Consider the following 24,047-nt stretch of genomic DNA (forward strand, 5'->3'; position numbering starts at 1 on the left):
AAACTGCATTTATTTCAATGCAAGAAGTCTGATGGGCAAGGCAGATGAACTCAGGGCATGGATGGGACTGGGATGTTATAGCTATTACTGAAACATGGCTAAGGGAGGGGCAGGACTGGCAGCTCAATGTTCCAGGGTACAGATGCTATAGGAAAGATAGAGCAGGAGGTAAGAGAGGAGGGGGAGTTGCGTTCTTGATTAGGGAGAACATCACGGCAGTAGTGAGAGGGGATATATCCGAGGGTTCGCCCACTGAGTCTATATGGGTAGAACTGAAAAATAAGAAGGGAGAGATCACTTTGATAGGATTGTACTACAGACCCCCAAATAGTCAACGGGAAATTGAGGAGCAAATATGTAAGGAGATTACAGACAGCTGCAAGAAAAATAGGGTGGTAATAGTAGGGGACTTTAACTTTCCCAACATTGACTGGGACAGCCATAGCATTAGGGGCTTGGATGGAGAGAAATTTGTTGAGTGTATTCAGGAGGAATTTCTCATTCAGTCTGTTCTTGGATGGCCTGACTAGAGAGGGGGCAAAACTTGACCTCCTCTTGGGAAATAAGGAAGGGCAGGTGACAGAAGTGTTAGTGAGGGATCACTTTGGGACCAGTGATCATAATTCCATTAGTTTTAAGATAGCTATGGAGAAGGATAGGTCTGGCCCAAAAGTTAAAATTCTAAACTGGGGAAAGGCCAATTTCGATGATATTAGACAGGAACTTTCAGAAGTTGATTGGGAGAGTCTGTTGGCAGGCAAAGGGACGTCTGGTAAGTGGGAGGCTTTCAAAAGTGTGTTAACCAGGGTTCAGGGTAAGCACATTCCTTATAAAGTGAAGGGCAAGGCTGGTAGAAGTAGGGAACCTTGGATGACTCGGGAGATTGAGGCACTAGTCAAAAAGAAGAAGGAGGCATATGACATGCATAGGCAGCTGGGATCAAGTGGATCCCTTGAAGAGTATAGAGATTGCCGGAGCAGAGTTAAGAGAGAAATCAGGAGGGCAAAAAGGGGACATGAGATTGCTTTGGCAGATAAGGCAAAGGAGAATCCAAAGAGCTTCTACAAATACATAAAGGGCAAAAGAGTAACTAGGGAGAGAGTAGGGCCTCTTAAGGATCAACAAGGTCATCTATGTGCGGAACCACAAGAGATGGGTGAGATCCTGAATGAATATTTCACATCGGTATTTACGGTTGAGAAAGGCATGGATGTTAGGGAACTTGGGGAAATAAATAGTGATGTCTGTAGGAGTGTACATATTACAGAGAGGGAGGTGCTGGAAGTCTTAACGCGCATCAAGGTAGATAAATCTCCGGGACCTGATGATATGTATCCCAGGACGTTATGGGAGGTTAGGGAGGAAATTGCGGGTCCCCTAGCAGAGATATTTGAATCATCCACCGCTACAGGTGAGGTGCCTGAAGATTGGAGGGTAGCAAATGTTGTGCCTTTGTTTAAGAAGGGCGGCAGGGAAAAGCCTGGGAATTACAGACCGGTGAGCCTGACATCTGTAGTGGGTAAGTTGTTAGAGGGTATTCTGAGGGACAGGATCTGCAGGCATTTGGAGAGGCAGGGACTAATTAGGAACAGTCAGCATGGTTTTGTGAGAGGAAAATCATGTCTCACGAATTTGATTGAGTTTTTTGAAGGGGTAACCAAGAAGATAGATGAGGGCTGTGCAGTAGACGTGGTCTACATGGACTTCAGCAAAGCCTTTGACAGGGTACCGCATGGTAGGTTGTTACATAAGGTTAAATCTCATGGGATCCAAGGTGAGGTAGCCAATTGGATACAAAATTGGCTTGACGACAGAAGACAGAGGGTGGTTGTAGAGGGTTGTTTTTCAAACTGGATGCCTGTGTCCAGCGGTGTGCCTCAGGGATCGGTGCTGGGTCCGCTGTTATTTGTTATTTATATTAATGATTTGGATGAGAATTTAGGAGGCATGGTTAGTAAGTTTGCAGATGACACCAAGATTGGTGGCATTGTGGACAGTGAAGAAGGTTATCTAGGATTGCAACGGGATCTTGATAAATTGGGCCAGTGGGCCGATGAATGGCAGATGGAGTTTAATTTAGATAAATGAGAGGTGATGCATTTTGGTAGATCGAATCGGGCCAGGACCTACTCTGTTAATGGTAGGGCGTTGGGGAGAGTTATAGAACAAAGAGATCTAGGAGTACAGGTTCATAGCTCCTTGAAAGTGGAGTCACAGGTGGATAGGGTGGTGAAGAAGGCATTCGGCATGCTTGGTTTCATTGGTCAGAACATTGAATGCAGGAGTTGGGATGTCTTGTTGAAGTTGTACAGGGCATTGGTGAGGCCACACTTGGAGTACTGTGTACAGTTCTGGTCACCCTATTATAGAAAGGATATTATTAAACTAGAAAGAGTGCAGAAAAGATTTACTAGGATGCTACCGGGACTTGATGGTTTGACTTATAGGGAGAGGTTAGACAGACTGGGACTTTTTTCCCTGGAGAGTAGGAGGTTAAGGGGTGATCTTATAGAAGTCTATAAAATAATGAGGGGCATAGATAAGGTAGATAGTCAAAATCTTTTCCCAAAGGTGGGGGAGTCTATAACGAGGGGGCATAGATTTAAGGTGAGAGGGGAGAGATACAAAAGGGTCCAGAGGGGCAATTTTTTCACTCAAAGGGTGGTGAGTGTCTGGAACGAGCTGCCAGAGGCAGTAGTAGAGGCGGGTACAATTTTGTCTTTTAAAAAGCATTTGGACAGTTACATGGGTAAGATGGGTATAGAGGGATATGGGCCAAGTGCAGGCAATTGGGACTAGCTTAGTGGTATAAACTGGGCGACATGGACATGTTGGGCCGAAGGGCCTGTTTCCATGTTGTAACTTCTATGATTCTATGATTGTGGGAGCTTGCTGGGCATATTAGCTGCCGTGTTCCCCTACATTACAACAGTGACGACACTGCAAAAGTACTTCATTGGCTGTAAAGTGCAGTGGGATAGCCTGAGGTCATGAAAGGTGCTATAGAAATGCAAGTTCTTTCTTAATTAATGACACTTTCTAGACAGGGAGGATAGCAGTTTGTCGCTTAACAGATCCTGGCATTACAGAGGTCATTTGAAATCAATCAGGCTGTAGGATGCAGGGGAAGTTGAGGCAGTGTACTTGGCGCTGGAGGCTCTCGGATCCAAAAGAACAATGTGTCGAATACGGGCGCTAGGACCCAGTGAGCGTAGTGGAGCGGTGCGGATGGTTAGGAGGCGGCAACTAGGCCGCGTGTTGTATTATCGAGTGTGACCGGGTAGAGAGGACGGAGTTGGTGTTGCGCATTTAACTTGTTTGGCTTTTTACCCCTTCAAGTCTTCGGGGCGGGAGAGAGAGAAAATAAAGTGAGCAGAGCGGTGAGTGTTGGAGGTAGAGAAGAGCTTGGAGCACGGGGAGCTGCTGTCTGGTTATATTCTCCTCAATTTATTTCAAGCGTTTTTCATTCCTGCTTTTTGGTGGAACTTTCAGCTCCTGCAATCGGCACTGTAAATGTCCATTTAAAGGAGTATCGCTCAGAGTTCAGTTCAGTCAATTTAAAGTGACATTGCACAGTGTCAAAACATTAAGTGTGGTAGTGTCAAAAGTACCAAGTGAGCAGTGTCCGAGCACCAAGTGTGCAAGCACCAACTGCAGTGTCAAAGTACTAAGGGTGTAAAACACCAAGTGTGCAGTGGCAAAGCACCAAATGAATACTGGAATGTCCTACTGGGGCTTAGTGGCTGCTGGCCTGACCTGACTTATCAATGCTGTCCTGTAACCCAGACTAAAAATTCATGCTTGCCCCTGTCCCGCTCCTGTTTCTCACCTTAAGCCTCTGCCCTGCTGGCCTTCCTGATCTTTCTGCCACTTACCTTTTCATTGTTGCCTCACTTCCTGGTGCCTCAGCTGCTTTTTTATTATTTGTTCATGGGATGTGGGTGTCGCTGGCGAGGCTGGTATTATTGCCCATCCCTAATTGCCCTTGAGAAGATGGTGGCAAGCCGCCTTCTTGAACCGCTGCAGTCCGCTTACCTGATTTACCCTCTGCCCTGATCTGAAACGCAGCCTGAACGTACTTGGTGCTGGTTACAGCCCTGCAAAAGACAGATTACACGGTGGTAGCTTAACCCTCACCATTTACGTTTAATTTTTTTTGCAACAAAATTCATCCCTGTTAGATCTTCTTTGACTCATGCAACAGGCCTATCAATACCGCCATGGAGAAATAGTCATGTAGTGTAATGATAGCAAGTGAGCAAAAAATATTTGGTTACAAATGTGTATATGTTGAGTTAGTTTTAAATGTGCAACTGTTTTTGGTGGCTGCTGCAATTATTCCTGTTGGCCTCCTATGTACTCAATTAGTTATTTTGTTTTACAGCTGACTGTCCGATACAATGGCTATTCTTGAAGGTTACTGTGAAGGCAATGCATCCCTGTCAGAAGTATGGATACAACAAGGACTTTTCCCATGTTTTTATTTCACCCTTGTTCCAACAGTACTCTTGAGCATCAGCTTCCTCCTTGGTGCGTTGCAGTGTGTTTGCTACAACATGTATGGCACTACAATGGAGCCAAAGTATGTACCTCGCTCTCGTCTCTTCCTGCTGCAGTTGTTCCTATCGGTGATCCTGCTACTGCAGTTTGGAACCTATATCCTTTGGCAGTCCTTTGGCTTGGGCACAGTGTATGGATACACGATCATTTACTCATGCCTGTCTGTGGTTGGGTGGGTATGTACCATCTTTCTGCTGAACCTGGAACGCACCAGGGTGTTGGTACGGGACAGGACACGTGGTCACAGTACCATTCTGCTACTCTTCTGGGCTTTGGCTTTTGCAGCTGAGAATCTGGCGTTTGTGTCGTGGAAAAGTCCTCTGTGGTGGTGGTCACTAGACAGCACTGACCATAAGGTAGGTTCACTTGATGTGGAGCTAAAGGTGGATTGGGTATGTAAGGGTTGAGCTCAGCAAGGTGCTTCTCAGATCCATACATAATTGTTTTTTTTAATGCCTATCCGTGATTTTATATTGTCTGTTTATGAAGAAGTCGTCATGTTGATTAGAGATAAAACATAACATTCTGGAAACACACAATTTCCAGCATCTGCGAAGAGAGAAACAATGTTCCAGGTCAATGACCTTTCATCAGAACCGGGCCTCATTAACATGCCACTTGCCGACTTTCCGACCAAAAGAGCCAGGAATCGGCAGCCCGACCGTTAAAATCAGGTGGTAGGAAACCGATGCTAAGGACCTGTGAGAATGGTCCCCGGCACAAGGTAAGTGTTCCAGGAAGTGAGAGGGAGGAATACCTGGGATAGGGGAGACCCAAGGTTTCCTTGTGGGGCCCAGATGAGCTTTCCTGCTCCTCATGGCCCACAAGGAAAGTTATAAAAAAAAACATTAAAAACTCATCTTGCTTGGGCCTCTTCTAGCCCTGGCTCCTATTTCTGGCAGGTTTGGTCTGGCGGTGAAACCACTGCTCCCTCTGCTCAGGCCTCAGGTTAAAATAGCAGATAGCGGCCCCCGTGATGTCATCCGAGTCCAATCTGCATATTTAAAAAGGACCACAGTGACTTCAGTCTTTGCCACCTGCAATTTAATATTGTAGTCTGTCAGATCGGTGCGGAAAAGGAGTGAGTAAGTCACCGATCCATTTTAACTGTCCTCCCAGCTGGTTTCCGCCAGGGGAGGATGTTAAAATCAAATCCCATCATCTCTGACATGAGAAACTCAGGTAACACAAACATTGCTCACACTCCTAATGCACACTCACGCTCCATCTCCACTTTACTGAAGTACCGGTGGGAAATAAATCAGTCAAATAGGAACATAGGAATTGCTAGACGAAAATAGACCAAGGCCCATCTAGTTGGCCTTTTACATTCCTGGTGGGCACATGATACAACAATAATGAAGTTGTTGACTAATCATAGCAACAGACCCAGCTATGACACGAGGAAAACGTCAGCGGTGAAGAGTTTTGGGAACCAAAGGTCCAAAGTCACCTTTCTCCCCTGAAGCCTGCTCCACTTACCACATGTCATGTCTCGTCTCAAATGACTACGGTAGAAAAAAACCCTGAATAAATTTATATATCAGCTGGATAAAAATTATTATAAAGTGGTGCAGATGCTTTCTTACCTGATTTATTCAAGGTGGGTGGTTGGTGGGGGGGGAAACTTGCAGCGGATAGTTGAGGAATAATATAATTACAGGTGGTCGCTCATTTTTGCATGTTTTCAGCTCAGGATAAGATTTTGCTGCTCCCAATCAAAATAATGGATACCTGGGAGTGAGTTACAGGCTGGTGCATAATTGCAGGATTCAGATGGTTTATATATAAAATATCAGATACCCAGGAGTGACGTCACCTTCATTATAAAGAAAAACTTGCATTTATATAGCACCTTTTATGACCTCAGGATGTCCCAAAGTGCCTTACAGACAATGAAGTACTTAAAAAAAATTTTTAGCAGTGTAGGGAACTGCAGCAGCCAAATTGCACACAGCAAGGTCCCACAAACAGCAATGAGATAAATGACCAGATAACCTGCTTTAATGATGTTGGTTGAGGGTTAATATTGGCCAGGACACTGGGAGAGCTCCCCTGTGAAATAGTGGAGTGGGATCTTTTACGTCCACCTGAGAGAGCAGGCGGGGCCTTGGTTTAATATCTCATACGAAAGACGACACCTCCGACAGTGTAGCACTCCCTCAGTACTGCCTCTCCAACAGTGCAGTGTCCCCTCAATACTGCACTGGGAGTGTCAGCCTGGATTTTGTGCTCAAATCTTTGGAGCGGAGCTTGAACCCACAACCTTCTGACTCAGAGGTGAATGTTACCCACTGAGCCACAGCTGACACCTGATTATACCAATTATGTTAAATGTGGTAACTCACTCCAAAGATTTATTACTAGCTACAAAAAAATGCTAGAAAGATACAGCAGGCTAGTCAGTATCTAAAGGAGAAAGGTACATTGATGTTTTTGAATTGAACCCTTGGTCAGAACTGGTGAAGGTCACTCCTGAAACACTAACTCTCTGTGGTTGCAAGAGCCTGTATTGTATTACAGTGTACACTGCGCATTTCATGGTATAACATTCCTGTCACCGTAAAACAGGAACAGGAGATCCACCAGTATATGTTATAATTTAAGGACAATCGTTCCTCTCCCTTCATAAAGAGAGTAAGAATGGTTAGAAATTTGTGCACAGCATGCCCCTAGATTTCCAATATGCGTTGCCATCAGGAAAGACTTTTGTTTATTCGTTCATGGGATGTGGGCATCGCTGGCAAGGCCAGCATTTATTGCCCATCCCTAATTGCCCTTGAGAAGGTGGTGGGGCGCGGCTGCCTTGAACCGCTGCAGTCCGTGTGGTGAAGGGTCTCCCACAGTGCTGTTAGGTAGGGAGTTCCAGGATTTTGACCCAGCGACGAAGAAGGAACGGCGATATATTTCCAAGTCAGCTGGTATGTGACTTGGAGAGAAATGTGCAGGTGGTGGTGTTCCCATGTGCCTGGTGCCCTTGTCCTTCTAGGTGGTAGAGGTCGTGGGTTTGGGAGGTGCTGTTGAAGAAGCCTTGGTGAGTTGCTGCAGTGCACCCTGTGGTACACACTGCAGCCACAGTGCGCCGGTGAGGAAGGGAGTGAATGTTTAGGGTGGTGGATGAGGTGGCAATCAAGCGGGCTGCTTTGTCCTGGATGTTGTCGAGCTTCTTGAGTGTTGTTGGAGCTGCACTCATCCAGGCAAGTAGAGAGCATTCCATCACACTCTTGACTTGTGCCTTGTAGGTGTTGGAAAGGCTTTGGGGAGTCAGGAGGTGAGTCACTCGTCGCAGAATACCCAGCCTCTGACCTGCTCTCGTAGCCACAGTATTTATGTGGCTGGTCCAGTTAAGTTTCTGGTCAATGCTGATCCCCAGGATGTTAATGGTGGGGGATTCGGCGAATATCATAGAATCTTACAGCACAGAAGGAGGACATTCAGCCCATCATGCCTGTGCTGGCTCTTTGAAAGAGCTATCCAATTAATCCAACTCCCCCATCTCTTTCCCCATAACCCTGCTAATTTTTCCTTCTCTAGTATATATCCAGTTCGCTTTTGTATGTTACTTTTGAACCTGCTTCCACCACCCTTTCAGGCAGTACATTCCAGATCATAACAGAGGCGACATGACAAAACATTTATTTACACAGTGAGTTATAATGATCTGGAATGCACTGCCTGAAAGGGCGGTGGAAGCAGATTCAGTAGTAACTTTCAAAAGGGAATTGGATAAATACTTGAAGGGAAAAAATTTGTAGGGCTATGGGGGCAGAGCAGGACGAGTGGGACTAATTGGATAGCTCTTTCAAAGAGCCGGCACAGCCATGATGGGCCAAATGGCCTCCTCCTGTGATGTAACATACTATACTACGAGAACAGTCCCAGCTTTTCTGATCTCTCCATATAACTGATGTCCCTCATCCCTAGTATCATTCTGGTAAATCTCCTCTGCACCCTCTATAGGGCCTTGACATCCTTCCTGAAGTGTGGTTCCCAGAATTGAACACAATATTCCAGCTGAGGCCTAACCAGAGTTTTATAAAAGTTTACCATAACTTCCTTGCTTTTGTACTCTATGCCTCTGTTTATAAAGCCCAGGATCCCAAATGCTTTTTTAACAGCTTTATCGACTTGTCCTGCCACCTTCAAAGATTTGTACACGTAAACCCCCTTTAAAATTGTTATCATTTTGTTTATATTGCCTCCCCTCATGCGTTTTGGGAGAACGAATCGCAACACAACAGCTTGCATTTATATAGCACCTTTTAACGTAGTACAACGTCCCAAGGTGCTTCATAGGAGGGTAATCAGACAAAAATTGACACTGAGCCAAAGAAGGAGACATTAGGACAGGTGCCCAAAAGCTTGGTCAAAGATAGAGGTTTTAAGGAGCATCTTAAAGGAGGAGAGAGCACTTCACACTGCATTAAATTTCATCTGCCATGTGTCGGCCCATTTCTGCACACCCATATACGGCACAGAGTCGGAAAATTATCCCTTAGGTGATTTCTCATGCTGCAGCAATGTAAGAATGAATTGTCCTAACTTATGAATGAGAAGCACTAGTCAGCTTGTCTGTTGTTTTAATCCTTCAGACTCGCAGTTATAAATGGTTGAAGTGCTAGAGCAGTTTTGTGAACAACAATGTTTTTTTGGCATCTTTAACCGGAGCCAATGTAGGTCAGCGAGCTTAGGGTTGATGGGTGAACGGGACTTGGTGCAAGTTAGGTACGGGCAGCAGAGTTTTGGATGAGCTGAAGTTTATGGAGGGTGCAAGATGGGAGGCCAGCCAGGAGAACATTGGAATAATTGAGTCTAGAGGTAACAAAGGCATGGATGGGCTGAGACGCTATATTACGGAGGTGGAAGTAGACAGTCGTTGTGATGGAGAGGATATGTGGTCGGAAGCTCAGCTCAAGGTCAAATTGGGTGCCGAGGTTGCGAACAATGGTTCAGCCCGAGACGGTGGCTAGTGAGGGGGGAATAGAATCGGTGGCAAAGGTACGGAGTTTGTGGTGGGGGCTGAAGACAATGGCTTTAGTCTTCCCAATGCTTAAATGGAGGAAATTTCGGTTCATCCGAGGCTGGATATTGAACAAGCAGTCTGACAACACAGAGGCAGTGGAGGTTTTGAGGGAAGTGTTGGAGAGGTACTGTCATCAGCATACATGTGGAAGCTGACCCCATGTCTGTGGATGATGTCACCAAAGGGCAGCATGAGTAAGAGCAGAGGGCCAAGGACAGATCTTTGGGGGACCCTGGAGGTAAAGGTGCGGGGGTGGGAAGAGAAGCCATTGCTGGAGATGCTCTGGCTGCAATTGGATAGGTAAGAATGGAACCAATCGAGTTTTGTGAGGGTTTTGACTGATTCATTCCGTTTACTTTAAACCATGTCACAAATGAAGATAATAATGGAGTGAAATCCAGGTACAATCTACTTCTGTTAATTTAAGGTTGTTTTTGCATAAAATAAATTGAATTAACCAGTAATTAGAGTTAAGCAACTTAGTTAAAACAGCATATATCTTTTCCTTGTGCGCGAAGAACTGAAGTCATCAGATAATCTGAATTAAAGAACTGGATTAAAAGGATTAAGATTAAGGGGTGATCTAGTTGAGGTATTTACGACAATTAATGGAGTTGATAGGTTAGATAGAGAGAAACTATTTCCTCTGGTGGGGGAGTCCAGAACAAGGGGGCACAACCTTAAAATTAGAGCTAGGCTGTTCAGGGGTGATGTCAGGAAGCACTTCTTCACACAAAGGGTAGTGGAAATCTGGAACTCTTTCCCCCCCCCCTCCAAAAAAAGCTGTTGAGGCTGGGGGTCAATTGAAAATTTCAAAACTAAGATTGATATATTTTTGTGAGGCAAGGGCGTTAAAGGATACGGAACCAAGGCAGGTAGATGGATATGAGATACAGTTCAGCCATGATCTAATTGAATGGCGGAACAGGCTCGAGGGGCTGAATGGTTTCCTCGTGTTCCTATGTTCCTAAGGAATACTGTATTGTCCCTATTTAACTGAAAATGAAAATGAAAATTTAAAAAATAGTTAAAGTGGATTGGTTCTTTGACACCGTTCCTTTTAAGTGTTATTTTCTGCCTATTTTATCCTTGAGTATCTGGATGCTTGGGTGGGAGGCTGACTGCTCTGACTGTGTGTGGAACGGAGGCTTCATGAGGGAGAGGAGCAAGGCTGTGTGTGTACAGACATACTTTTAGTATTTGAGTGGTGTGCTGTAGCACTCTTAGATCTGTCTCTTAGTGGCCCCATTTCCTTTCTGTGCAATGCAAAATTTTATAATTACTATAAATTCCTCTTGAACTGAGGCAATGCACAAGTGTGTGTTTCTGTTTATATAATCCACTGCCAAGGCATGTGCAGTGACTCTGCATAATGAATCACGTGGTATTACTTCTTATTTACTTGCCTCGGAATAGTTTCACTGAGTCACTCAGTGTCGTGTCGTCGTCTTACCCTTTGTTTTCAAATATTATTGAAATCTTGTTGTTTGTGTTAATCTATTTGTGGAATTGGATATGTACTTGAAAAGGAGACTTTTGCAGAGCGATGGGAAAAGAGCAGGGGGTGTGGGACTAATTGGCTAGCTCTTTTCAAAGAGCTGGCACAGACACGATGGGCTAAATGGCCTTCTTTTGTGCTGTATGAATCTATGACTATTCAATTTTAATTGGTGCTAACTTTTACTTTGAGAATGAATGTTTGTTTTTAAACAGTTAGTTTAATTCAGTTTTGGTCAAACATTTCTTAGCAGCCGTGGATAGATTAGTGTTGGAGAGGGTGTGGCGGAGTGTATCTCCCTCTCGAATGTCTTCTGGACTTTTCCCTCTGTCTGATAACGTCGGCCCAGGATACTGCATTGTCTGTTTTATCATAGGGTCTCTGTTGCAGCAAATCTATTGCAACGTGCCTTGTGTCTTCCTGTGGAGTTCCCATTACACTCTAGAATAATGTACCTTCTCTTCGCCGTGCACTGTTCCTTCTTCCAGCTCTCTGGAAACAGGCAGCGATGTCCTCTCGCTTGCCGTGTAAGGAGCGACTATGGAAGGCGGCTCAATCTCCCTGTCTTACGAACAATTTATTCACTCCCGGCCCCCCTTCTTTTGAGTTATCAATCACAAGAAGAGGGCAGGCTTGTCCCGCTGCTGTGGGGCAAACCAGTGGACAACTTCCTGTGGGAGGGCAAAAATCACAAGAAAATGGGCAAACAGTAATCTGATGACGAGAAGCGTGGGAGCGTCTGGGCATTGTTAGGGCGGAGATGTTTATCTTTGTCTGTGTAATGGCAGAAGAAATAAAGTGCTCTTGAACCACCATCTGGGGAATAGACCCAAATACTAGTTTCCTCTTGATGCTCTGAAAATCATGCCTAAGACCCTCCAAGGGCCATATTAAATGACTTGCTCTCCCCTGGTCCCAAACACGCTTGCTTGCGTTTTGTTGTTGGATGTTGCTGGCATATTGTATAATGTTGATCTTTTAAGATTCATTCTTTATTTGTGTTTTTAATTGGTTTTGTTTAACTGCTCATAGTTACTACTCCACCCCAAAACTTTATAAATGACAGTTAAAACCTGCAGGTTCACCATTTTCATCATGTAATGAACATAAGAGAAGAACATAAGAAATAGGAGCAGGGGTAGGCCATACGGCCCCTTGAGCCTGCTCCAACATTCAGTCAGATCATGGCTGATCTTCGACCTCGACTTCACTTTCCTGCCCGATCCCCTTATCTCTTGATTCCCCGAGAGTCCAAAAATCCATCTATCTCAGCCTTGAATATACTCAACGACTCGGTATCCATTACCCTTTGGGGTAGAGAATTCCAAAGATTCACAACCCTCTGAGTGAAGAAATTCCTCCTCATCTCAGTCTTAAATGGTCAACCCCTTATCCTGAGACTATGTCCCCTAGTTCTAGACTCTCCAGCCAGGGGAAACAATCTCTCAGCATCTACTCTGTCAGCCCTCTCATAATCTTATATGTTTCAATGAGATCACCTCTCGTTCTTCTAAACTCCAGAGAGTATAGGCCCATTCTACTCAACCTCTCCTCATAAGACAACCCTCTCATCCCAGGAATTAATCTAGTGAACCTTCGTTGCGCCACCTCTAAGGCAAATGTATCCTTTCTTAGATAAGGAGACTAATGCAGTACTCCAGGTGACGTCTCACTAAAGCCCTGTACAATTGTAGTAAGACTTCCTTACTCTTGTACTCCAACCCCCTTGCAATAAAGGCCAACATGCCATCAGACTTCCTAATTGCTTGCTGTACCTGCATGCTAACTTTTTGTGTTTCTTGTTCCAACATTTAATAGTTTCTCACCATTTAAAAAATACTCTTTTTTCTATTCTTCCTACCAAAGTGAATAACCTCACATTTTCTCACACAATACTCCATCTTCCACCTTCTTGTCCACTCACTTAACCTGTCTATATCTCTTTGCAGACTCCTTGTATCCTCATAGCTTACTGTCCCACCTAGCTTTGTATCGTCAGCAAACTTGGATACATTACACTCGGTCCCTTCATCTAAGTCATTAATATAGATTGGCATGCAGTTTCAGCAAGCAATTAGGAAAGCAACTGGCATGTTGGCCTTTATTGCAAGGGGGTTGGATTACAAGAGTAAGGAAGTCTTACTACATTCATGACCTTCAAAAGGGAACTGGATTAGTACTTGAAAGGAAAAAATGTGCAGGGCTACGGGGATAGGGCGGGGCAGTGGGACTAGCTGAATTGCTCATGCATGGAGCCGGTGCGGACTTGATGGGCCGAATGGCCTCCTTCCGTGCTGTAACCTTCTATGATTCTGTGATTGTAAATATAATGGGGAGATGTCATTGTATTGCGGAAATTAAAAGGCTGCTGTTGCTGCATGCGGAATGTTGTAGCTAGGTTCAGTACCTTGAGCTGCTGTAGAACGATTAATCGCATGTCAATAATGATGGTTGTCATGAGCTACAAAAAGAGAGTATGAAGAGCTACAAAAAGAGAGTATGAAAAGAAGCTTGCAAGGGATATCAAAACCAATACAAAGAACTTTTATAGTTATATTAGGAAAAAGAGGGTGGTCAGGAGCAGTGTTGGCCCCTTAAAAACTGAAAGTGGGGATATTGTCATTCACAATGGGGAAATGACGGACATGTTGAATAATTACTTTGCGTCAGTATTTACAGTCAAAAAAGAGGATAGCATGCCGGAAATCCCAAGAAAACTAATATTGAATCGGGGACAGGGACTCGATAAAATTAACATAAGTAAAGCAACAGTAATGAAGAAAATAATAGCACTAAAGAGTGACAAATCCCCAGGACCAGATGGTTTCCATCCCAGGGTTTTAAAGGAAGTTGGTGAGTAGATTGCAGATGCCCTAACTATAATCTTTCAAAGTTCTCCAGATTCAGGAACTGTCCCTCTAGATTGGAAAATTGCACGTCACTCTGCTTTTTAAGAAAGGGGAGAGAGGGAAACCGGGGAATTATAGACCAGTTAGCCTAACATCTGTTGTGGGGAAATTGCTGGAGTCTATAATTAAGGATAGGGTGACTGAACACCTCGAGAATTTTCAGTTAATCAGAGAGAGCCAGCATGGATTTGTGAAAGGTAGGTCGTGCCTGACAAACCTGATTGAATTTTTTGAAGAGGTGACTAAAGTAGTGGACAGGGGAATGTCAATGGATGTTATTTATATGGACTTCCAGAAGGCATTTGATAAGGTCCCACATAAGAGACTGTTAGCTAAGTTAGAAGCCCATGGAATCGAGGGAAAAGTACGGACTTGGTTCGGAAGTTGGCTGAGCGAAAGGCGACAGAGAGTAGGGATAATGGGTAGGTATTCACATTGGCAGGATGTGACTAGTGGAGTCCCGCAGGGATCTGTCTTGGGGCCTCAATTATTCACAATATTTATTAACGACTTAGTTGAAGGCATAGTAAGTCTCATATCTAAGTTTGCCGATGACACAAAGATTGGTGGTATTGTAAGCAGTGTAGATGAAAACATAAAATTACAAAGGGATATTGATAGATTAGGTGAATGGGCAAAACTGTGGCAAATGGAATTCAATGTGGACAAATGTGAGGTCATCCACTTTGGATCAAAAAAGGATAGAACAGGGTACTTTCTAAATGGTAAAAACTACGGATGTCCAAAGGGACTTAGGGGTTCAGATACATCGATCATTGAAGTGTCATGAACAGGTGCAGAAAATAATCAAGAAGGCTAATGGAATGCTGGCCTTTATATCTCGAGGACTAGAGTACAAGGGGGCAGAAGTTATGCTGCAGCTATACAAAACCCTGGTTAGACCGCACCTGGAGTACTGTGAGCAGTTCTGGGCACCGCACCTTTGGAAGGACATATTGGCCTTGGAGGGAGTGCAGTGTAGGTTTATTAGAATGATACCCGGACTTCAAGGGTTAAGTTACGAGGAGAGATTATACAAATTGGGGTTGTATTGTCTGGAGTTTCGAAGGTTAAGGGGTGATCTGATCGAAGTTTATAAGATATTAAGGGGAACGGATAGGGTGGATAGAGAGAAACTACTTCCGCTGGTTGGGGATTCTAGAAGCATGGGGCACAGTCTAAAAATTAGAGCCAGACCTTTCAGGAGCGAGATTAGAAAACATTTCTACACACAAAAGGTGGTAGAAGTTTGAAACTGTCTTCCGCAAACGGCAATTGATACTAGCTCAATTGATGAATTTAAATGTGAGATAGATAGCTTTTTGGCAACCAAAGGTATTAAGGGATATGGGCCAAAGGCAGGTATATGGAGTTAGATCACAGATCAGCCATGATCTTCTCAAATGGCGGAGCAGGCACGAGGGGCTGAATGGCCTACTCCTGTTCCTATGTTCCATTGGAGCCTGTGTCATATCTGTTGCAGCATGAAATTTTGTAAAGTGGTTTCCAACTCAAGTTGGAATTGTTCCCCTTTGAGCAGAGAAGATTTTGGGGAGATTTAATAGAGGTGTTCAAAATTATGAAGGGTTTTGATAGAGTAAATAAGGAGATACAGTTTCCACTAGCAGTCTGATCGGTAACCAGAGATTTAAGATAATTGGCAAAAGAACCAGAGGGGAGATGAGAATTTTTTTTACACAGCGAGCTGTTATGGTCTGCCTGCCTGAAAGGGTGGTAGAAGCAGATTCAGTAGTAACTTTCAAAAGGGAATTGGATATATGCTTGAAACTTGCAGGGCTATGAGGAAAGACATGGGGAGTGGAACTAATTGGATAGCTCTTTCAAAGAGCTGGCCCAGGCGCAATCGGCCAAATGGCCTCCTTTGTGCTGTATGATTCTATTTCAGTGTCAACAGTAGAGGAGGGGAGTGGAGTAGGTGGATGAGTTGGTGGAATGGAATGTTGTAAGGGGAGGGGGGGGGACATTGCAAGATGGAGCATACGGTAACAAGGATTGTGGAACGACTGAGCTGGGGGTTTTAATCGAGTAATCTCATGGGAGCATCAGGTACTTAAGTCCATTTTTGATGGTGAAGTAGGACGGTAATCATGAACACAGGAAACATATCGTCCCTTGTGTAAAGTGTTTTGGTGGTTTCCATTTCTCGAGAAAGAAAGAACTTGCATTTATATAGCTCCTTTCTCGACCTCAGGACGTCCCAAAAAACTGTACAGCCAATGAAATACTTTTGAAGTGTAGTCACTTGTAATGTAGGAAACACAGCAGCCAATTTGTGCACAGCAAGCTCCCACAAACAGCAATGAGATAATGACCAGATAATCTGTTTTAGTGATGTCGGTTGAGGGATTAATATTGGCCAGGACTCTGGGAGAGCTCCCCTGCTCCTCTTCGAATAGTGGCGTGGGATCTTTTATGTCCACCTGAGAGGGGAAGACGGGGCCTCGGTTTAATGTCCCATCTGAAAGACAACAGTGCAGCACTTGTTCAGTACTGGCACTGAAGAGTCAGCCTAGGTTATGTGCTCAAGTCTCTGAAGTGATGCTTGAACCCACGATCTTCTGATTCAGAGGCAAGAGTGCTACCACTGAGCCAAGGCTCACACCTTGACAACTGTTACTAGTGAAATCTAGCCTTTTCTTTATAATAAATATATATGGTGTCCATCCTGACATTTGATGATTGTTTAATAATGATGGATATGGGGAAGGACGGGTGTTCTCTGGATCTGCCCTAGTTACCATTGGTGGCAGAGCAAACTTTCCTTGGGTCAGAGAACCATTTTGGAACAGATTGTCTGTGACCTGTGGGAGGAATGGGCTTAATGTGTCAAATTTCTTATTTCTATTCCATGCTTTCTTATGTATTCAATGTTTTACATTTGAATTTGGCGCTATGTTGGTTTGAAGTACTTGTACTATTTGACTCCTTTTAATGAGGACATTCAAAAATGTATAAAGTAGAACCATGGTTGCACACAGCCTGTGCGAGTTGGAGCTGTGAGGAATTGCTAACCATTTTCACCTGTCTTCTGACAAACTGGAAAGGGGATATGCTGGGAGAAACACTGCAAGAATAGGTGTATCAGGTAGAATAGCCATGGTAAGCTTTTCTATTTATATATACACACATATTAAAGACTAATGCTGCAGTAGTTGCAAATTGTGTGATATCAAGTCTGGAGTATAGCAGACATTACCGCACTAATTGTATGTGGAAAGAGAGGAAATATCGCCACGTAGTTAGGAGTATGTAAGGGAGTAACTGGTACAAATAGAGCTAGTTATGGCTGTACTAGAAGAAGATAAGAAAGGAAGACCATAACTGATATCCACGGTTTCTTATTCGTGAGTACAATGAATGAAAAACAAGTGGCGTAGCGCAGGCTTATTGGAAAGGATTACCTAATAAACGCCACTTTATGCAATAATGTAGTAGACTAGCGTATTCATATATTCCAGGCATAGGTAGGATGTGTTGGCATATTAGCATCACGTGATTAATCCTGTAGAGATATGACACTCCAGAGCTCCTTAGGGACTTCGTCCTAGTGCTGCTGAGGCTAACATGAGCAATCAAGATGACAAGCTTGCTGTATTCCTGAGGAGTCCTTTGCACATGTGTCCTATTGGTACCAGTCTTATGGGCACTGCATGTAAGGGGTAGTGCTATGTACTTGATTTGATAAATAATGAGTATTAATCAGATGTCTCTGTGTTTCCTCGTCATCGAGCTTGTATTAGAGGTACAGAGTATATGACAATATCCTATAAAACCTCCACATAAGGGCAAAGGATATATAACAACATCCTATAACAATCCAACAAACACGTTTCTGCAATTGTCCGAAAAAGCTCTTGTGGGAACCTTGTGAAGTACTACACAGTAACAATCAGTGAAGTAAACTCCGTCTGAAGTTCTGAGGAAGGGCACATATCCAAAACCGTATTTTCTTGTTACAGTTGCTGCTAACCCTGTTGTTTGTTTTCAGCATTGTATGTTGTTACTCCATCTCGATTAATGGCTGACTTTTCTATCTTGTCTCCCAGGTACACTTCGGCCTGTGGATGGTACGATACATCTGTACGTTTCTGCTCTTTGTCCTCGGGCTGAAAGCACCAGGTTTGCCTCGAAGGCCCTATATGCTCATGATTAATGAGGATGAACGAGATGTTGAATACAGCGAGGTATGTAGAACACACGTATTGTACTAAAAAAGAGCTTGCATTTATATAATGCCTTTCACAACCTCAGGACGTCCCAAAGAGCTTTTTGGAAGTGCGGCCATTGTTGTAATGTAGGAAATGTGTCAGCCAACGTGCACACAACGAGGACCTACAAACAGCAATAAGCTAATGACCAGATCATCCATTTTTTTTTAAGGTGGTGTTTGTGGGATAAATATTGGCCAGGACACTGGGGAGTACTCTGCTCTTCTTCGAATAGCATCATGGGATTTTTTTTATTCGTTCATTGGATGTGGGCATCGCTGGCAAGGCCAACATTTAATGCCCATCTCTAATTGCCCTTGGTGGTGGTGGTGAGCTGCCTTCTTGAACCACTGCAGTCCGTGTGGTGAAGGTTCTCCCACAGCGCTGTTAGGAAGGGAGTTCCAGGATTTTGACCCAGCGACGATGAAGGCACGGCGATATATTTCCAAGTCGGGATGGTGTGTGACTTGGAGGGGAATGTACAGGTGGTGTTGTTCCCATGTGCCTGCTGCCCTTGTCCTTCTAGGTGGTAGAGGTTCCGAGTTTGGGAGGTGCTGTCGAAGAAGCCTTGGCGAGTTGCTGCAGTGCATTCCCACCTGAGAGAGCAGACAGGCCCTCTGTTCAATGTCTCATTCGAAAGATGGCACCTACAACAGTGCAGGACTGCCTGAGTACTGCACTGGAGTATTAGCCTAGATTTTGTGCTCAAGTCTCTGGAGTGGGACTTGAACCCATAACCTTCTCAGAGGTGAGAGTGATACCACCGAGCCAAGACTCAAAATACTTAGAAAAGGTTCAATTACTCCACAGCCATGTATGATTATTTTGTCTTGTGCTATTCCTTTTTAAAAAAAAAATTCATCCTACGTCTCAGCGTAGTTCAGTTGATAATATCTCGCTTCTGAGTCGGTCGTTTTGCAGTACCGAGGAGTACTGTATTATCACAGGTGCTATCCTTCAGAAAGGCATTGTTTGAACCGTGGCCTCCCCTGCTGTTCTTTGAAATAGCGCCGTAGGATCTTTAACGCCCACCTGACAGGGCAGATTGGGCCTCAGTTTAACATCTCATCTGAAAGACGGCACCTCCGACAGTGCAGCACTCCCTCAGTACTGGACTGGAGTGTCAGCCTAGATTTGGTTCTCAAGTCTCTAGACTGGGGCTTGAACCCACAACCATTCTGTCTCAGAGGTGAGAGTGCTGCCCACTGAGCCACAGTTGACACTTAAAAGTTAAAATGGCTGCTTTAAATATTTAGGGTAGAGATTAAAAAATAATGTTGTGTTGGTGGTGGGGAATGAGGCTTGGAATTAAACTCCATCTGCCACAGTTTTGCCCACTCACTTAATCTATCAATGTCCCTTTACAACTTTCTGCTCCCATCTGCATTACTTACTGTGCCACCTAACTTAGTGAGGTGATTTCTTTGCATCTACCCTATCAAATCCCTTTGACGGACAGGGCTTGATTTAATTTTTCATCCAAAGTCGTACCTCTAGTGTGTTATGTTGTGGGCTTCATTTTGTGTTCCATATCGGGTAGTGGCAGAATACAACAAAACAGCCCATCCGTGCTCCTCGTAGTTTGTAGTGAATACACTCAGCGATGGGTAACTTTGAATGGTAGCAGCTACATTGACGATGTACAGGAACTATAAAGGCACTCAGCAACCACCGAGCACCTTGTTCAACAAATTTGCCCAGTCGGTGCACAGGCTGTACAGGTAAATAGCAAAAATTAACGAGAAATCGCTGACGAGCCACAGGTGTGGCTACGGCAGCACCATTTTAGCCACATGCACTAATCTTAGTAGAAAACGCCTTACACACACACACACACACACACACACACACACACACACACACCAGGTAAATGTATTACATCTGTATATGTACTTAACAAACGTCTACCACCATTCAGTAATTCAGGAAGTAAACCACTCACGATGATCAATAAACACTCACGCACTCTGCTTTTCATCTTACCATTGTACCAACAAACTCAGAAAAGGATTAAAGTTCACATTCATACACCATGCAAATATGAGTATTGAGATTCTAGAGGGATAGAATTGAAAAGCAGAGAAGTTATGTTAAACTTGTATAGAACCTTGGTTAGACCACACTGGGAGTACTGTGCACAGTTCTGGTCTCTATATTATAAAAAAAGATGTATAGGCATTGGAAAAGGTGCAAAAAAGACTCTCAAGGATGTTACCAGAACTGAATGGATATATTTGTCAGGAAAGGCTGAACAGGCTGGGGCTCTTTTCTCCAGTAAAGAGAAGGCTGAAGGATGACCTGATGGAGGTTTTTAAGATAATGAAAGGGTTTGATAGGGTAAACGTAGAGAAAATGTTTCCACTTGTGGGGGGGGACCAAAACTAGAGGTCATAAATATAAAATAGTTACTAATAAATCCAAGAGGGAATTCAGGAGAAACTTCTTTACCCAGAGAGTGGTTAGAATGTTGAACGTGCTACTATAAGGAGTAGTTGAGGCAAATAGCATAGATGCATTTAAGGGGAAGCTAGATAAACACATGAAAGGAATAGAAGGATATGCTGGTAGGGTTAGATAAAGAGGGGTGGGAGGAGGCTCATGTGGAGCATAAAGGCTGGCATAGACCAGTTGGGCTGAATGACCTGTTTCTGTGTTGTAGACTCGATGTAAGATGACAGACCCAACAGTGATGTCTATTACTCATTTTTTGTTTACTAACCCAAAATGCAATGATCCACACCTGGATTCCCAATTAGTCACTTGTGGCTAACGTATTGGCCAATACTGAACAAGCAGGCCTGGCTACTGCCTCAGTCACCCTTATCTTCTGTTTGTGCCCAATTGCTTTCTTCCCCTCCTTTCCTGAAAACTTTGACTCTGTTTTGCTGGGTTGTGCACCTACTAAGTGAGGATCAGCGGTCGACTTGACTGTAAAGGACATTGCAGCCAAGCCCAAACCTGTCTTCCCAACTTACGCACTTTCCATCATGGGTCACTGGACAGACATTGGGAGCACGAGCCCTGATAGGCGTCAGCCATGGCTCAGTTGGTAGCACTCTCGCCTCTGAGTCAGAAAAAAATTGCTAAACATTCTGAGCCTCACCATTTACACATTTTTTAATATCCACCTTAAATATTTAACGCAGCCATTTTAACCTTTAGCTCAGTGGGTAGCACTCTCGCCTCTGAGTCTGAGTGTCGTGGGTTCAAGTTACAATCCAGAGACTTGAGCACAGAATCCAGGCTGACACTCCCAGTGCAGAGCTCTCCTGTTCTTCTTCAAAATAGTGCCATGGGATCTTTTACGTCCACCTGAGAGGGCAGCTGGGGGCCTCAGTTTAACATCTCGTCTGAAAGACGGCACCTCCGACAGTGCAGCACTCCCTCAGTACTGCACTGGAGTGTCAGCCTAGATTTGGTGTTCAAGTCTCGAGTGGGGCTTGAATCCATGACCTTCTGACTCAGAGGCGAGAGTGCTACCCACTGAGCCACAGCTGACACCCAAAAGTTAAAATGGCTGTGTTAAATATTTAGGGAATCTTACAACACCAGGTTATAGTCCCAACAGTTTTATTTGAAAATCACAAGCTTTCGGAGCTTACCTCCTTCGTCAGGTGTGTGGGAGGAAAGCTTGTGATTTTCAAATAAAACTGTTGGACTATAACCTGGTGTTGTAAGATTCCTTACATTTGTCCACCCCAGTCCATCACCGGCATCTCCACATCTTGAATATTTAGGGTAGAGATTAAAAAATAATATTGTGTTGGTGGTGGGAGATGAGGCTCAGAATGTTTGGCAATTTTTTTTCCCTTCCCCGCCACAAAATAAATCTGGTTGAAAATTCTTTCCAACTTTGCAGTAGAGAAACCAGAAGGTTTATCTCGTTCATGTTTTTAGTAAGGCAGCCTGTTCAGTAACTGTAGAGTAAAGGGGCCCTCTGCTGGCCTGCCTCAGCCACTGCTGTCGGACACATCCAGTTAAGACCATTTTCTTTTAATTCATGTTCACTTCTGCCTCCCACCGTCTGTACTAGAACACAAGAAAAATCCCGTGCCTCAACAGAGTGTAACTTTCACCTTCAAAGCAAGCTGCCCTAAGTCACCAAGGGGATATGGACGACAAGGAGTTAGGAGAGATGACAAGAGGTGTGGTCAAAATCATCGGCAAGATTCTGAGGAGACCTTTGATGGCAGGGAGAGAGGCAGAGGAGGGTTTTAGGGATAGAATTCCAGAGAGTAGGACTGACGCAGCTGAAAGCAACAATCAGGGACTTGAGAATCCAGAACAAGTTTACAAAAAAAGGGAAGCTTTCCCCCTCAAAAACAAAATAAATATAAGGAGACAAGAAGCGGCCATTGTTTCAGATAAATGCCCTCAGCCAAAGAACTATAAGTCTGAAGGTTCCCCTTCCTGTTCAGAGTCTCTTTCTCCCCTCGCCCCAATCTGTCTGTGCTTTAGAAAATATCCACAGTCATAAATTGTATAAGTTACCTGCTTAATTGTCTTGCCTCCATTTCAGGCCTCGCTCTCTCCTCGGCTGCTCTGCTGGGTCACTTGGTTTTCAGAGTAGTGGGGGGGCTCCGGTAAATTTAGCGGGGTCGGGGGGGGTGTGGTTGGGTGTTTAGTCGGCCCGGGAGCCAGCCAATCCAGAGCCGCCGGACCCTAGACAAAACACACTTCCAGCTGAATGTGCAATACTACTGGGATTTAGCCGGCTGTGCACTTTTCCACAGCCAGGCGCCTCTGGGTTGGCTCTCGGGCCCGTCTGAAGTACTGCCCCCCACTCCTGCTGAAGTGAACAGAACTCTCCTCCAAGAGCAAGTTCCCCCACTTGACATTACAGGAATAGCTGAGGAGGGAAAGATCATGGTGAGTCTTCACAAGGCAGAAGAATAAGCTTGTGTTATAACCTAGGAACATTCAAAATGTAAAGGACCGGGAAAGGCTCTGCAGATCACTGACTCATCTGAAAAACTAACTCCATACCTCGTCAGACAGGCCACTCCACACGTTCAACACCCGTTGTGTAAATTAGTTCTATCAGTGCCCCTTCCCTGCCCTAAGCTTGCGCCTGTGTCCTCAGGTTCCAGAGCTGTGGCAGTCTTGAACATATTAAGGTAATTGATAAATTGAACTCCTTTTAAGAGGGACAAAAATCTCACTGCCCTTCCAGAGCATTCCCTCAGTAACTTGGACAGGAGTGCAATGGAAGGGGTAGAATTTAGGCCAGGGACCCAGATGCAAAGGGTTCCAGCCTTGCATGGGGAGTTCCAGCTCAGCCTTATTGAGGGTGGAATCTCCACCTGTCCCGAGCAAAGCCAATAGTGTCGGAGGGGATGGGGCCTGGGATTCCCAATGGGCCCCTGGCCCCTCAGAGGAGCAATGGATCACTGGCGGCCGGTACTCCTGGTGAAATTGAGCACACCAGGCTGCTAAATGACGGAAGTGGGGCCCACCTTAAGGTCCAGCTATGGATCGTGTCCTGGACCCCCAAAAATTCAAGTGTTATGGGTTTTTTTGCTTTTGGTATCGGCCCTTTTGCAAAAGAGCAGAGGAGGTCAAAAAGCTTCTTTCTGTGGGGGAGGGAATATGGCAACCATCGCCACCTAATGTGGCTTCTTCAATGGATGGGTACCTCAGATTCTTGCACCCGTGGAATAGATACCCACCATTTGGATGTAGATTGAGGGACCCACCCCCGTGATCTTTAGCAGGGTCAGCACCGGTGCTCCCAGGCTGATACACCCTGACACTTAAGCCGGTACACAGTACACCAGGTGTGGCCGACCCTGTGCCATGTACATACTCATTAACCCTTCCTGGGATTT

The 24,047-nt window shown here is 44.6% G+C and overlaps 1 protein-coding gene across 3 annotated transcripts in view; it reads left to right on the forward strand.

The window, feature by feature from the left end:
- Nucleotides 1-3,258: 3,258 nt before the first annotated feature.
- The window catches only part of abcb6a (ATP binding cassette subfamily B member 6 (LAN blood group) a), a 183,288-nt gene continuing 162,499 nt past the window's right edge, over nucleotides 3,259-24,047 (forward strand). For 2 of the 3 annotated variants that reach the window (XM_067986965.1, XM_067986967.1), the window contains exons 1-3: nucleotides 3,259-3,380; nucleotides 4,385-4,916; nucleotides 18,058-18,195. In XM_067986965.1, the coding sequence (XP_067843066.1) occupies nucleotides 4,401-4,916; nucleotides 18,058-18,195 (654 nt within the window). In that variant the 5' untranslated portion in view covers nucleotides 3,259-3,380; nucleotides 4,385-4,400. The remainder of the gene's footprint in view (nucleotides 3,381-4,384; nucleotides 4,917-18,057; nucleotides 18,196-24,047) is intronic. The other variant, XM_067986966.1, reaches the window with a different exon arrangement.

The sequence above is a fragment of the Heptranchias perlo genome, chromosome 7 (genome assembly GCF_035084215.1).
Source record: "Heptranchias perlo isolate sHepPer1 chromosome 7, sHepPer1.hap1, whole genome shotgun sequence".
Classification (NCBI taxonomy): Eukaryota; Metazoa; Chordata; class Chondrichthyes; order Hexanchiformes; family Hexanchidae; genus Heptranchias; species Heptranchias perlo.